Source organism: Camelus ferus, chromosome 5 (assembly GCF_009834535.1).
Source record: "Camelus ferus isolate YT-003-E chromosome 5, BCGSAC_Cfer_1.0, whole genome shotgun sequence".
Taxonomy (NCBI): domain Eukaryota; kingdom Metazoa; phylum Chordata; class Mammalia; order Artiodactyla; family Camelidae; genus Camelus; species Camelus ferus.
In genome coordinates, this window is record NC_045700.1 from 40,616,503 (window position 1) to 40,632,788 (window position 16,286).

The 16,286-nt window shown below is 34.1% G+C and overlaps 1 protein-coding gene across 2 annotated transcripts in view; it reads left to right on the forward strand.

Moving 5' to 3' along the window:
- The window catches only part of LOC102511393 (sodium channel protein type 2 subunit alpha), a 129,452-nt gene that overhangs the window by 100,075 nt on the left and 13,091 nt on the right, over nt 1–16,286 (forward strand). For both annotated transcript variants that reach the window (XM_032479603.1, XM_032479602.1), the window contains 3 exons: nt 7,279–7,399; nt 10,684–10,838; nt 12,436–12,609. In XM_032479603.1, coding sequence (XP_032335494.1) covers nt 7,279–7,399; nt 10,684–10,838; nt 12,436–12,609 — 450 coding nt within the window. The remainder of the gene's footprint in view (nt 1–7,278; nt 7,400–10,683; nt 10,839–12,435; nt 12,610–16,286) is intronic.

The following is a 16,286-nucleotide window of genomic DNA, read 5'->3' on the forward strand; positions in this document are numbered from 1 at the left end:
GTATGAAGCTTGCTGATACTCTTTTAAATGATTTGAAAAATTAAAGGAAAAAGTGGAGCACTTTTTATTTTTTCAAATGCCTAAATGAATTCCTTTTTATAGGACAGACTAACCAAGTGGACCCAGAGTTTGTTTAAATGTTTGAACTAAATCCTCTTCTCTTTTGCCAAATTTGCATGATTATTTGATAGCTTTCTCTAGATTCTCTAGAGTATATCATTTTAAATTGATGTTGTAATTATATGTTTTAACTCATGTTATTTTGACTATACATAATTTAATTCATATTTTGTGATTTTGAATGATTGATTTTTCTTATAGGACTTTAATAATTTTGAAGCCATGCTTGAATGATTATTTTTCGAAGTGAAATTTACTAGTGCAATATGGTGACCTTCACTGCTTACCGTTCTTACTTCTCACAGGGGTAAAATCAAGCTGGAGCCATCAAGAATGCAGCTCTGGTGTTTTTTAACCAGCCAGAGGCTCGTGCCACCACTTTTACCCAGGTTACCTAAGCAAGTTGTACATATATAAATATAATTAGTTTCTAAATGAATTTTGACTGGCCTGCATGTTACTCAGCTACATTCCTTGCCCATCCATTGGCAGTAAAATAAAAACATGCACAGCTGCTCTTACGCTGAGTCATAAAGCTTGGTCAGGCAAGTCTGGCAACCCTAACTTTTCTAAAACATGAGTTAGCTGCTAATTTTCTTACATAGATTTTTTTATAGAAATTATATTCAGTGAAAAGCAAAGTGCATGCCTTTATGGATTATTTAATTTCCATTAAACAATTACAGAGTTTTGAACATGCTAAGGGCCTAAAGGAGAAATACAAGGTGCTCTTTGAAAATCTCTTGCAGAAAGCTTTCTCTGCAATGCCCTTTTCTTAAACAAATAAAGCCCCAATGAGTGTACTCTGTTGGTAATTATTTGTTCAGTGTCTTATTAAATTTTCTGAAGGGTAATCTGCAAATTAAAGCAATCCCATATTCATGTGCAAACTTCCTAAAGGCTGTTTTAATATGATAATAATGTAAGTGAATTGGAATGTTATATTTTGGCTGCTAGCAGCATGGGTACAATTTTTATCTGCTTCATTTCAGAGAAAATGGCATCACTCTGTTTAGCACTTGACCAAAAGTACTTTGCATTTAGAATACAATTCCCTTGGAGATTTTGTTGCTATTTACCCCCTGTAACTCCTGAGACTGAAAGAAAAGGGAATAAATGTCTTTTTTATCCAAAAGAAAGAAAAGAAAAAAGAAAAAAAGTGTTATAGGTGGTATGTTTATTCTGAAAAAAGATCTGGAATCCATTTTCTTCTTCGTGTTGCTCCTCTGTCCTTTGTGTTTTTATTGCTCCTTTATTTCGTGCAGACCTGCTGGGAAACTTTTTACTGAAGAATATTATTTAAATATATTATGCATTGCAAACTCATATAGGAAGGGAGTCAATGTGAGCTCTTGCTCCTTTCATGTGTATTAAATGAAGGGGACCCCCACACACACACACCAGTCATGCAACTAAGACAGTGAGTGTAACACCTTTCTATGGGCTCTGTTTGGAGGACCTTGCATTTCCTGATGTTGAAATTACATTTTTTGTGCTAAAATATGTTAACTGAATTGTTCAACCCAATTTAATTTTTTTCAAGAAATGTTACTTAAATCCTTTGTCACATAGATGCAGTTTCCTCTTCTTCTGCCATTAAACTATAAAACAACCCTAACATAAGCATATCTGGCTCTTTGAAAAGAGCAATGATCATGCCATTTTTAGAGCTTTTTTTTTTTTAATACTTTGGAACAAAATATTCAGTCACTGGCACTCTAGATTCATGAAAGATAATGCTTTGTATATAGGAGGAATGTTGTCATATAAAATGAGACCAAAGATGTAAAATTGCTCACAACTAAACACAGATACACATATATGCAGGGACTAGAGAGAACTTTTTTCCCCTAGTTTGTATTCTTCAGAAAAGCATGAGACTTGACTCCTTAGGATAATGGCTTGTTTTTCCCGATTTCTTAAAAAGAGGTAAGGTTAGTTTCCTTATTCTCTGAGTATCATTTTCCAAGTTCCTATGTAGAGCAGTATATGAAGCAAAATGACAGTCATGTGTATCATCTACCAGTATTTAGGAAATGTAGCTAGAATATGTGTGGTGGAACACAAACTAAGTAGGAACTGGTTTAAATTAAATGGTAACTTCACTTTTCTCACCTTCACATTATTGCAATTTACAATCTCCTTGACCATGTCTCTGATGAGAAAACATTGTTCCCTGAAAGAGTAGTATACTGAAATCCAATACAAGGGGTAGGAAAGGAAAGAAAGATATGTAAGAAAGGTTTGGGTAAGCAAGGGTGAAGTGGGTTCAGTGGAAACCCATCTATGATTTTATCTTGAAGAATGTTTAGTTCTCAAGGGAAAGTTTTCCAGTGAGAGAGTGATTAAGGGAAAAGAAAGCTCTAAATATCCTTACTATAGGAACAAAATTGGCCAAACATGTGTGTCTTTGGGGCACTGGTAATCTGCTGAGAGATTGGCCAACGCAACATATTTTTTCCATCTCAAGAAAATCAAGACCCTGCTATTTATGGATTATAGAATTTTATAATATACCTACTATAAAGACAGAAATTATTTTCTGGATAATGTAATACAATGATAATGATGTTTTGATTTTGCTTCCTTATTAAGAAGAGAAATTCTTTTCTAGTATTAATGTGTCACTTTGGCTTTAGGCTCATCCCAAAATAAGCATGACCATAACTTTCATTGTTTCAGTATTAAGATTTCTCACATAAAATGGCTTAGATTTCCTTAAGTACAGATTAGAATTAGGATCCACATGGAACAAAGGATTGCCATTCTTGGAGAGCAGAATGGTTAGATGTGGAACTTGATTTAATCTAGATTTGAATTATCTCTTTTTTTAAAAAAAAAACCAATTTCTTTTATTGACTAAGATTCAAATATACTTTTTCCAAATTATATACAATATTTACTAATTACATTTTTTAAAAAATACATCAACATAATGAGAAAAAAAGCATGGCTATGAAAAACTTAGTAGGAAGTGATGTTTTCTCTCCCTTTTTCTGTTGTGATTAATTATTTTCAAAAATACTTTTACTTCCTGAAAGAAGAACTATGAGTTTGGCATGTAGATGTTTAATAATAGTTTATCATTGATGTGGAAAGTAAAACAAGTATGGTACTAAAAATACAAAGTGAAATATTGTCTTGATATTTATTAGGTCATTAAGCAAAATATGATTCTTCTCTGCTTAACTCCTCTGATTGTAATTACCCAGCACTTAGAAGAATCAAGCAGATTTTCAATAGTAAGAGCCCCTAATATTGAAGGTTTACTAAAAAAAAAAAAGTTTAGCTAATATTTTCAGCTAAAAATAAATGATTGCCAATGCTAGACATAGCAAATAACAATTCACTATTCCTGTTTGATATCTTTACTATCCTGCCATTGGAGGACATCCATATTTTGTTAAAGTTTGCCCAGGGAAGGGCTATTCTAACAATATCATTCAATCCAATTGTCTTCCAATAAATAATCACAGATAATAAAAAGAACCTAAACATCTAAATTTTACCAAAGGGAAGAGTAGAACTTAAAATAAAAAATTGATTCTAAAAAAAAAAAAAATGAATTGATTCTACTGCTAGCTAGTTAATATGTTGGCCTCTTATTCATGTGGCATTTTGCAGTGAATAATGCCTAGATTGGAGCATTTACAAACAATCTTTATTTGAAAATTCTTCTTTTAAGTATGTAAGTACTAATAATTCCATATAATGATGTAAATTTTACAGTTCTAATCAGTGAATTTGCACAGTAGTTAGGATTAATAATAATTATAACCTAATCTGAAGCTGAAGAGTTTTATATTCTTAATTTAATTCATTTGGTTTTTATTAGGCTCTTTATACATTTTAACTGTTTTAGTCAACATGTTTTATAATATTATGACATTTGCCTCTTATGTGATTTTAAGAGTCATTGAATTGGTGTTATCAAGAAAGGTTTCATAAATCAGAGTTTCTTGTCAACAATCTCAGGACTTTTGTTTAAAGTAAACTTTTGTTTATGAACTATCCTAATGTATATTTAGCTATACTCTAGGTTAATATATATAAGAATATGAATATAATGAACTATGTTCATGGTCATGAAACATGGGAATCAACAGTACCCCAAGCCTTGACCTACAATGTTTAATTAAATATCACATGTACTAAATGTTTTAAATTGATAAAGATTGACTTTACTCATGAATCATCAAAGAAATTGTTTAGAGAATCCTAGAAAAATGGGGTACAAAAGATCTAGAGTCCAGTTACTGACTCACTGTGATTTTTGACAAGACGATTAAAGCAGCATTTCTTTCTCTAACTAGGCACTGAATTGGTTGGTGTTGAGGATTAATATGCACCTTAGATTCTTGATTTGTAAACCAAGTAAAGGTATTCAAGTCATAACATGTGACAGGTAGATCCTGTGCTGTTCCACATCAGGGGGAAGATGGTAAAGGATGAGGTTGCCTCTCCTTAGAGTGATTCCGTTCACTGCTGGGTCTGTAGATCCAAGTGTATAGAGTGGAATGCGGAAAAACATTGTCAAAATGAGTCAGCCTTGGTTTTCCTGACTCCAGTGTTTAAGTACAGTTTATTTCATTGTTTCATCTTAAGTCTGATTAATCAGTCTGATGTTTAGACAGGACTTCTAATTCTAAGGGTTGTTAGTCTTTACTTACACAGTTTAGACTCTTGAAGGATTTGTGTTTCTCTGCACTTATGTGAAAATATTATTTGTATTCCCTTGAATGTGAAAGCAAGTCTTAGATAGGAGGTGTTAGAAGTAGTTAGTGGTGGAATAAGAGTCCATTCACTCATTCACTTACTCAATGAACATCTATTAAACACAAACATCTGTGGTAGGTCCTAGGGATGCAAAGATGGCAAAAGCATGATCTTAACTTCAAAAGATTATGTCTGGTGAGATACAACTTCTAGAAACACAAAATACTTTTATGTTGCACTTCTGAAAAAGTAATAATCTGACCTATAAATACATAAATATTTGGCTTCAATTAAAAAGGCATCTATTAATTCCATGTCAGTATTAAGGCACTGCGTAATAAATGAAAGGTATTAGAGTTGATGTTACAGAGAGCCTCTGGAAACCTTTGAACATTTTGAACCAGGATTCCCTGGAATATGCTGTATGGTGACTTCTCCCAATCACTGTCAAAGACTAGCGTTCATTCTGTTATGAAGAAATCCATTCATTTTTAAAGAAAGTTGTTGAATACCTGACCTGTAACACACCAGCGCTGACGTAGGCTCTGATGCAGTCATTCACCAGTGCCAGCCTAAGCATGCAGCACCCCCTGAGTAGGAATCCTCATTTACCCCAGGTCGCCCCCCTAATCTGTAGCTGCAGTGTGATCATTCTTCCTAAAAGGAATTTTTTCCATTTCTTATTGTGGGTTGTTTGTAGTTAGATCAGATATGACCAAGTTTCACTTTTTCTGATTACCTGTGTCATGTTTCAATATCCAGTAAATGATAAGATCAGTATTTTTAGGTCCCTAATGTGTAGCAACTTCATGTGAACCAGGTCGATGGGACTGATAGGATAAAATTGTCTTTTCTTAGTCAATTACATGTTTATAAACACAGCTACACTTAGAGTTTAACTGAAAGACAAAGGATAGGAAATTAGAAAAAAGTCATATAACATTTTATCTTAAAACAAAATATATTCAAATTTTAATAACAGAGATAGTATCATCAAGTATCTGTCTAGTATTGATATACTTGGTGAGTAGAAAAAGAAGTCAACAACCTTCAAGCACTGTTTAATTTGTAATCCTTGCTTCAAGGAGTTTGGTTGAATTTTAAAATAATCCTGAAACTAGTCTGAAACTAATTTTAATGGAGGAGACATATATGATATTTATGCTTCTGTCTTTGGTATTGTTAAATTATACATACAAAAGCATTTTCAGTTTTATCCATACCATATATAAATGTTTTTATTTTATCAGCACCACAATGCAAAGGAAATATTTTATACAAAGAAAATTATTTTCAGAAAATAAAGTAACCCTCTTCCTAGGGAAATGTATTAATCCTTAGCCCAGATATAAGTAAAATGTTTCCAGTACTGACTACAACATCCATTTTATAGTAGGTTCAACATACTTCAGTGTGCATTTTATCATGTGCTTACCTCATCCCTTTTATAAAGTAGCTCTTGTCAGCTCAGCCATTTCCAAATGTTATGCACTGATGGTAATAACATTGTAACAGGTCCGAGAATGCTGTGGCCCAAACTACTCTGATTCCATGTGGCACTCATACCTGGCCCTGTGTCTGTCCTGCAGCATTTTAAGACCAGGTTAAAGACTGGATTCCTTCATTTATGCTCATCCCATGAACAACCTGACCTGGCTAAAGTTTGTTGCATTTCAAGATGTAGAACAACTTCTTTCTATTATATTTTTCTTTTGGTGGTATTTGATTTAACCTAATGGAAAACAACAACCAAAGATTCATTTCTGTCTATATTAACTGGAGAGGTAAGAGTGCCAGAGTAACAAGTAGTTTCCAAATGCACAATGAAACACAGGAGTGCATTGGCCAAAGAGAATGCAAAATATCAGCTCTTGCTATAAAGCTAACAATGTGCTGCTCTTTTCAGAATTAGAAAACCATAGAATATATTTAATAACAACCAGTGGTAGATGTTTTCATGTCAATGAAAAGTGGATAAATTTAGACTGTTGCTGTTTATGTGCATTTGATCAAATCTTTTCTGCATTTGACATGAAAATACACTTGTGCAGCTTTTGTTGGTTGGGTCACAATTTTAGAGTAAAACAAACTACACCATTTGCAAACTAATCTACAAAAGCAAGATCCCAGACCACCATATAACTCTGGCAGCTTACATAAGCTCTCTGCATGATTTTTATTTCGGAATCTCTCTCTATACAGGAGCTCAGTCGAAAATTAAGTTGTTAGCACCATATTTTTAAAGGAAAAAAATGCTGTGGTACTGTATCTAATCTTGTGACCCCCCACCTCTACTAAAGCGGACTGGCATTATGTTTAAGATATTCTTAAATTACAGATCAAGGAAATGCATACAGAAGACTTAAGGGCACGCCTTTGGAATTTTTATATTATAGATTAAAGAAAATATTTTAAAAGCTTTTCTGTGGAATTGATTTTCAGAAGCTAAATGCAACTAGTTCATCTGAAGGCAGCACAGTTGATATAGGAGCTCCCGCTGAGGGAGAACAACCTGAAGTTGAGCCTGAAGAATCTCTGGAACCTGAAGCCTGTTTTACGGAAGGTGAGGAAACAATGTGTGTGTGCTCATCAGACTGCTCTGTCCTAGCTGTCTGTTCTCTCCCTCCCCAGCTCTAATCGTCTGTATCTGTCCAATGACTGTTTGTTTACCTGTTTGTTGCTTTTTCTATATCAAAACAAAGATGATTTTTGAAAAGGTAAGGTTTAATTTATGTAATCAGATATTCTTATTTTTGTGGATCCTGTTCAACTCTAAGAAATGCTGCTAGCTATCTGGGTTTTTTGGTGGCCTTCTAGAGTCTTTGATAAGAGAGAAAGCCAAATCATACATATCTCTCTTTAGCTTTAAAAAATAAAAGAAAAAAAGTTTAAATCAAAGGCATAATTTATTGTTTACTATTTTGTCAGGTCATAATGGGTACGAACTGATTAATGTACATCTAAAACTGTCCAGATACAATTAGCTGTATCTGTCAAGGTCAAATATTTTTTATTAGTTCTGAATGATACTAGATGATAGATAATGGAATACCAAAATATACTGAGTTATATAATACAGGGCACCATGCAATTGGAGTAATATCAAGAGGAGCTTCTGAAGAAAGCTTAAATTATGTTATTTGAGGTATGGATCAGTTATCTCTTGAACAACAATGTTGTATATCAAACCACCCAAAACTTCTTATCATATAACAAAAAACACATATTTTTGCTCATAAGCCCATGGCTGGCTAGACAGTTCTGCTGATCTTGGTTAGGACTTGTCATACGGCTGAGGCCTTAGATGAGACAGTTGCCTGACTCAGCCTGAATCATCCTCCACACTCTGGCCTGGGTTTGTCTTGTGGCGAAGGTAAAGGAGCAAGAGAGGAAGCCTAAACGCAAGGGCTTGTCAATCCTCCACTTGTATCGGGCTTGCTCCTGTTTTGTTCACCAGAGCAAAGCCGCCAGTCTAGATGCAGTGTGGGAAGGCACTACATACAAAGAAGCATTAAAAATTAGTGCAATAGCACAAAGTATGAAATTCCTTATATTTCTTAAAGGAAATATTTTTGTAGGTACAGAGGTGTTTCTCTAAAATCATAGGAATCACTTCATTCTTAACTTATTTTTTAGTAAACAGCTATTTAATAATTCATACGATGTCTTAACCCCAAATTCAGCACTGTATAGTAATTGCTTTGAGAAAAGTTTGTTTTAATAATAATGACTGCCTTAAATTGTTCCTAGTGATGCTATTTAATTACAACTAATTCTAAAAGAACTTCATTTAAGAACATTAAAGCTGTTTTTTTTTTTTCTTTTTTAAAAATGTTTGGGCAGGTGGGGCAGAGTATTAGGTTTGTTTATTTATTAATGGAGATACTAGGGATTGAACCCAGTATCTTGTGCATGCTAAGCACGCACTCTACAACTGGGCTATGCCCTCCCTCACAAGCTGTTTTAACTTAATTTAAGCTAATCTTAAAAATATGTGATTATACAAATGTTAGCAATCACAATTGATGTCAATAGATTCAAGGCTTTTACTGATGATTATGTTGCATACATCTATTGACTTTGGACTTAAATGCATTAGTGAAAACAAATATTTATATATCAATTGTCAATTTTTGAATTGTTTCAGAGGAAGAGCTATTTGACAGCATGTTATGAGAGAAGCCTTTTTTTTTTTTTGCTATTTCCTTCAAAATTCTGTACACATTTCAGTGAAGTTATTTGATTATGAAAAAATGACTTCACAAAACATTCAAGTGGTACATCACAAAAATAATTTCTATAGTATTAATCATTACTCTTTCCCAGACAGTTACCTTAATTTTAGGGTCACGGAATATGCATGATAATATTTATGGTAATATTGTCTTTTGTGAAGTTTAAAAAAATATTTAAGTATGAAGTATCACCAACATATCATTATAGAAAATAATGATAAATAATACATAGACACCCACCAACCAACTTTAACAATTTGAATATTTTTGTCATATTTGTTTCAGAGCTTTTATTTAAGTATAAAATAGATGGAGATTTGGCCCCTTTTGTACACTTTCCTTATCCCATTCCCTTCCTTCCCTCTCAGAAGTGAATCACTATCCCAAATTTGACATTTATTCTTCCCGTTAACATTGGTCTTTTTCTATTAAACAGTGTTTTTCCATCTCATATCCTCTTTAGGAGGAAAAAAAACCTAAATTCAGTTCCATTTAACTCATTGTCACAAATATTTTCAGGGCATGTAATTCTTCTTGATCCTTTGGGAGACAGAAATGTGAAAAACATCTTGCCCTCAAAGAAACAACAAATCTATTGCTATTTATTTCTTAGTTGAGAAACTAATAATATTTAAGAGGACTTAATTAAATTTTCATGAAACAAAGGATATGATCTGGCTGACATTATAAAGTAGCATCTGATAAATATCTATGCATTAAAATATTATACTCCTTCAAGATGAGGTTTCCATTTTTCTATTCATTGAACAAGAACTCTCTCATGGTTAAAACCCTATGTCATGACTACCCTGTCTCTCACACCCCCATGCCACCATATTCTATGTGCTGCCAGGTCCTGTCAACTCAGCAGTATCTTTTGATTGCTGACCACTGTCACCAGCATTACCCTTGCTTTCACTTTCTTTAATGTGGAGTTGACTGAATCTCATAGACCCTTGCCTCTTTTTTCGTATTCTCTCTTCTATCTATCCAATACCTTGTAAGGCATAGAACATTCTAAATAAATATTCTCATCAGATAAATCCTCTTTATAACTCCCAAATAAATCCTTCAGTGTTTTCCCCATTAGACAGCACATAAAATCCAAGTTCTCTAACTGAATCATTCAGGTCTGTTTCAGATTGGCTCTGAGTATCTTTTATAGTCTTGAATCCCAATTCTCTGCTTCATACAATTTGCGGACTTTCCCATCACCAAGTTTTACTTATATCATTGTTTCTTCACTTCTTTACAGCTCCATGTACTAGACCTGATTTTTACACATCCTACAAAGTCTAGCCCCAAATCCATTTCCTCTGTAAAGCTAAGTATTAGAAATTAATCTCTACTGGTGAACTCTCACAGTACTTTTTTGTACCATTTTTATAAAGTAATGTAATCCATTATAATAGTCCTATAAACACTAAAAATCAGTTGTTGAAAGAATGATTTAAAAATGTATAGATAATTTCTATTTCTACAAGTAGAAGCCATCTTAAAAAATATATTTATTTATAATGTATCAGGTAACAATGTAGATGAATCTCCCACCAACACAAATGTACATAATTAAAGAATAATTTTTTTCTTCATTTACTTGGACATGTTTTAGACTGTGTGCGGAAGTTTAAATGTTGTCAGATAAGCATAGAAGAAGGCAAAGGAAAACTCTGGTGGAACGTGAGAAAAACTTGCTATAAGATAGTGGAGCATAACTGGTTCGAAACCTTCATTGTCTTCATGATTCTGCTCAGCAGTGGGGCACTGGTAGGTGATGATGATCTGCTCTTTTACTTTTACCTGAAACCCTTTACCTCTCCCCTCAGTGAATCTCCTATTACATGCTTTTACAATAAAGTGTTTGTGAAGAGGAGAGACATTTTATAATATTTTTAGCACAATTGTGAGAGGCTCAGTAAGTAGAAATTTTTATTTTTCTGAAATTGACCTCAGGTTGAATCAAATTAGATCAGTACGATATTTTTGTAATAGTTAAAGAAGGATTTTTCTAACTTTTAGTCATCAGAGCCAGTTTCTGCTAAGAATGAGTATGTAGACATGATATGTGATTATCAGCTAAATGAACATAAGCTCCATTGCTGCATAAAGCTCACCTGTGTTGTTCGTGCTGATTCACTAGTGCCAACCACATTGAATGGCAAATAGTAGGCTAAATTACTGACTAGTGGCAAAGTGAAAGAATTACAACTTATTTTATGCGATTTCAATCAACAGAATGGTTGATTTGGTCTAATATTGATTAATACATGAAAATAGTGTGACTCATTTTCCATTTGGTAATACAAACATGGTGGCATTTCTTTTATTTATTTATTTTTTCATTAATCACCGGTGTTTGGTGAGTTAATTTCAGAAGGAGGATTATGGCATTATATCTGGAGGCCTTGAAGCCCACCTCTGATTTGACTAAGGATCCTGCATCCTGTCATGTGCTTAGAGCAAAGAGGGTCAGCTCTGTGTTTTAATGCCAAGTGGAGAAGGAATTGTGATTTCTTGTCAGTGACTAGTGCCCTTGCTATAGCAGCTCATGGTTCTCAATTACACCTAGTTCAAGCTAACCAAAGTACACTGACATTCTGGCACAAAGACTGGCTTCTGAGGAGCTTCCAGCTTCCGCTATACACTGAGCTGCAAAGCATTTACACCCTTGTGTTGAGCCCTGGTCACAAGTCCAGATCTCCCTTTTCTCTCCATCCCCCCGCCCCCAAAATTTCTTCTTTCTCCTTGATCCAGACCGCTAGGTTACCCTGATAGCTTTTCCTGTAAGGGGACTGAATTACATAAATGTTCTTTTCATTCCAGAAGCCCAGGGGCTCTTGCAGATGAGTTCCCCGCCCCTTTCCAAAGAGCTCTGCAAAATGGTGGCAAAGGGAGCTTCCAGACATATAACCACATACATGCCCAGATTGAGCGAGAGATAGATGAGAAAGTGAGAGATTATAACCCATTCCCCTTCCCTGGGCTAAGGGGGCTCCTTACATCTGCATTACTGAAGGGGTACAGTCCAGCAACTCTGCACTGAACAAAACAGATCTGCTTGCAGATGACTTTCTGCCTCCTGCTGTAGAGAAGCAGCTGGCAATGTTTCAAAAATTTTAAGCTCTTTTGGGGTACCCTGATATCAAAATTGAAAAATTATTTGAACCGATTGGTTGACTGAAATGCCTAGTCAACAGTCATTTGCATATAGATAGCTACAAAGCAAACTGCAGCTCTAGAAAGCATGAAGCCTTAGGCCCCTGAGAAGAGGCTTGTAGCATTTTTTTTGTTTTTTTTTTTCTGATAAGATAGTAATTAGTGATAGTTATGACAGTGAAATTCAATGGAGTTTTTTCACTTACAGGCCTTTGAAGATATATATATTGAACAGCGAAAAACCATTAAGACCATGTTAGAATATGCTGACAAAGTTTTCACTTACATATTCATCCTGGAAATGCTTCTCAAGTGGGTTGCATATGGCTTTCAAGTGTATTTTACCAATGCCTGGTGCTGGCTAGATTTCCTGATTGTTGATGTGAGTATTCTGCACATTCTTGTTTCATTCTGTTGGCATGCGATGGTACATGCTAGTCCTAGCAATGGTACCTGGCACATAGAAGGCCCTCGGTAAATACAGCATGGGCCCAAATATACATGATGGTTCCCATCTTCCCAATAAGATGCCTCAAAACATTTTTTGCCAATTTAAAGGCATCTGCTTTCATAGATGAAACAGTCAGATGCAACTTATTATGTTTATTGATTTGGTTTAAATTAATATTTAAAACCCCAACTTCTACAAAATAATATATTAATGTAGAAGTTTTGCTTTTTTCACTCTCACATTTCACACAATAACTGTATTTAAATTCTTCACAGGCATCTTTGATGTTAGTAACTTTGTCATCGCCAGAGCCTGTTGCAAAGTGTTTGTTCCACAGGTGAATTACTAATTATAAAGAAATTTGAAAGTCCAAACAGCAAGAGACACTTTTTGATTTGTATAATGGTAGAAACAGATTGGCTATGGACCAATTTTATGAAACTACATTGGTATTGAAATGAAGTAAGATGCAGTATCAGAATATGAGAGTTTAAAAAATGTGGATATGAAGTTACTCCCTGAATTCTGATGGAGAATTTTGAAGAAGATCTCATCTTTTTTATGGATATAAGATCTTAACTAAACAAAATTTAAAAAATCACTTTTATTTAGTTTTGGAGATTGACTTCTTAAATGTCTTTTAAATTAATAGTCCATTTTGAGTGAATAGAAGAGAACTAAAGGCCTTTTGTCTAGAAAGGACAATGCAAGTCAGAGGGAACAGGGGACAGGAAACCTGTGGGGAGGAGACAAGATGATGTTCAGAGCTAATAGAGGAGGAGGGTGCTGGAATTTTCAGGAAAGCACAATGTGTTAAATAGTGCACTTCAAAGATAATATTCTGTTGATTATAATAATTCCTTGGCAATTAAGGGCATATTTTGATATATAAAATGGACATATGATGCCAGTAAAAGAAACAAATGAACCATTTCATGGAGCAAATTATTTTTCACAGTTTCAGGTGAAAAAAATCAACTTTTAAATTAGTAAGCGCTTTCTAATCACCAAACAGAAGAGAAAAATTGTAAGAGACAAAGAGAATTCTTTGAATTTAAGAGACAAAAATATCTTTTTTTTCTCCTGAATCTGCCTAAAGCAAATCTACTATTAAATAGCATATAAAGTTATATGCAGAATTGTATCCAAAGTTTACTGGCAATAATATAAGACAATAAATAATACTAAAACCACATATGTTTTGAGATTACAAAGGAAAAATATACCAAGACTATACCTGTTCTTTATTTGTATAATGAGGTTACAGATGATACTTTTATTTTCTGTGTGTGGTTATGATACTTAGCAAATTTTTAGATTAAAATATCTGATATTGAATATATCTATTTGATAATAAAGGCATTAAGTCATCAATACCTGAATAGGAAGCAGTTCTTAAGAGAAATCTAATTGAAATCTATGAGCTACTGCTCATATTATCTAGCATATTCTAAGATTTACCTTCTTAGATTCAAGAAAACTATTATGATAATATATCAAACTAATCTATACTTTTCTTTATGTCAAATATATTTACTGATTATCTATTTCATTATGGAATATATAAAAATGAATGATGTTTTTCTGGCCTGTGGGAGCTTAGAGTCAACTCGTGAAGACAGATATGTATACAACAAGAAGATGGCATCTCTATTTGAAGTGCCACTCACTTCCCTGAGGAAGGTGCAAAGGCTTCATGAGCTCAGTGCAGTGTGAGCTGTCACTTGGGGGATGACAGTATCAGCAGGTGAAGGAAAGGACACCAAAGCGTTGATTGATGCATGCCAAGTAGTCCTAGAGAGTAAGCACAGTGCCACAGAGTGAGGGGAAACATTTTGTGATTGGGTAATAAGGTAAGACAGGTAAGTTGGAGAAGAGGTTGAAGAACATGAGATGCCATCCAAAGAGGTTTAGATCTAAGAATTAGTAAATAAGCCGCTAAAGAATTATCTATGGAAAGTGACAAGAAAAGCTCTCTCTTAGGGAGAGAAATTTGGTGGAGGTGTGAATGATGGACTGGAAGGGGATTATCTAGAAGCCAAAAGACCAATTAAGACCAGAAAGAGAAGAAGGCTTTAATATACCTCCTTTTCACATTTAGCTACACAAGACACGTAAAATTGGATATTTTACTACTTTAGCCAATAAATACTGTTCAGGATTTCTTTCTTCTGTCTAACTTTTATCTTTCATCCTTTAATTTATGCCTATCTCTTTTCATTCTGTCTTCAGAGAAGATAAAGTACTATAGGTCCTCATATTTTATATGTGTAAAATCTTTCACAGTAAATGATAATTCATTAACTTTATTTTTCAATTATCTGTGAAAAGGAGACTTACAAAGCCTTAAAGTTTAGATTTTAGGAAAGGTATATAAACCACTTAAGAAATTTTATAGATTAATTTTTTCCAAATTTAGAGGTTTTGCTACTTCAGACCACATGTGCAAAATTAGTTTTGTTGACTGAAGTAAAGTCACACAACGTGAGAGTTGTGGGTTAAGTTTTATTTGGGGCAAAATGAGGACTGTAGCCCGGGAGACAGCATCTCAGATAGCTCTGAGGAACTGGTCCAAAGAGGCGGGGGAACTCAGTATTATATATGATTTCAGTGAGGGGGGGACGTGCAGTCAAGCACACGTTTAGGCATAGGCTTGCTGCTAGTCAGGAGCGGCAGATGTCACCTTTACAGATTTTAGTGATTTTCTAGATATGAGAAGACGCAAGAATTTGGGCTCATAAAATCTTTTCCTGAAAATATCTAACTATCTGAAGGCCTGTTCTGCCAGTTTCCCCAGAGCACAGAGGGCCTCATGGCTGATCTCCACCCTGCACTCCTTTCAGGGAGTGTTGGAGGTCAACGGTAGCAGCGGCTCATGATTTAATCCAAGCAGAGGTAGATGGCAAGTGCCAACATGATCCAGTCCTTGTAGAGGCAGGTGGCAAGTGCCAATTTTTCTTTGGCAGTTAGAAGAAGTCAAGTTTTATTGTAAAATTTTTCTATGTACTTCACTTATTTTTTTAAATGTATTTTTCAAGTGTCCATTAACACCGTACTTGTAAAAGCTATATTACATATCTATCTTCATTTTTCTGCTTTTGAAATTTAGATGAACTTTAGGGGAAAATAGCTTTTCTTAGTTTATATAGTTTTAATGAGTTTTCTATGTATTTTTAAAGAAAATCAGACATTTCTGTGCCACCTATGGCAGCTGTTCTTTTCCTTTTTAGCTGAGATTTTACTTTTATCAACTACATTAGTCATCTGTATAAATGACTAAAGAAAATACTGTTCTGATAATTTCTAGTTATACTAAAAATATCAACTTTTCTTTTTTTAACATAATTATTTTAATTTGCCCTAATTAATGGTTTTATGCCCTCACACTGACATTTACCGAAAGACTAAGCCACTGTTTAGAAGCCTAGATCTTTCTGAATGTGTTTATATTCAAGTCAACAGTGGCTTGCATAGTTTACTGGCATACTTGTACTAAATGTCATTTCTCTTTCAGATCTGATAAATAATATGAGAAATGATAAAGTTTACAAATCTGTAGGTGAAGATTTCATTTGTCATTCTTTTCCTTGCTTTACGTTTGATTTTTT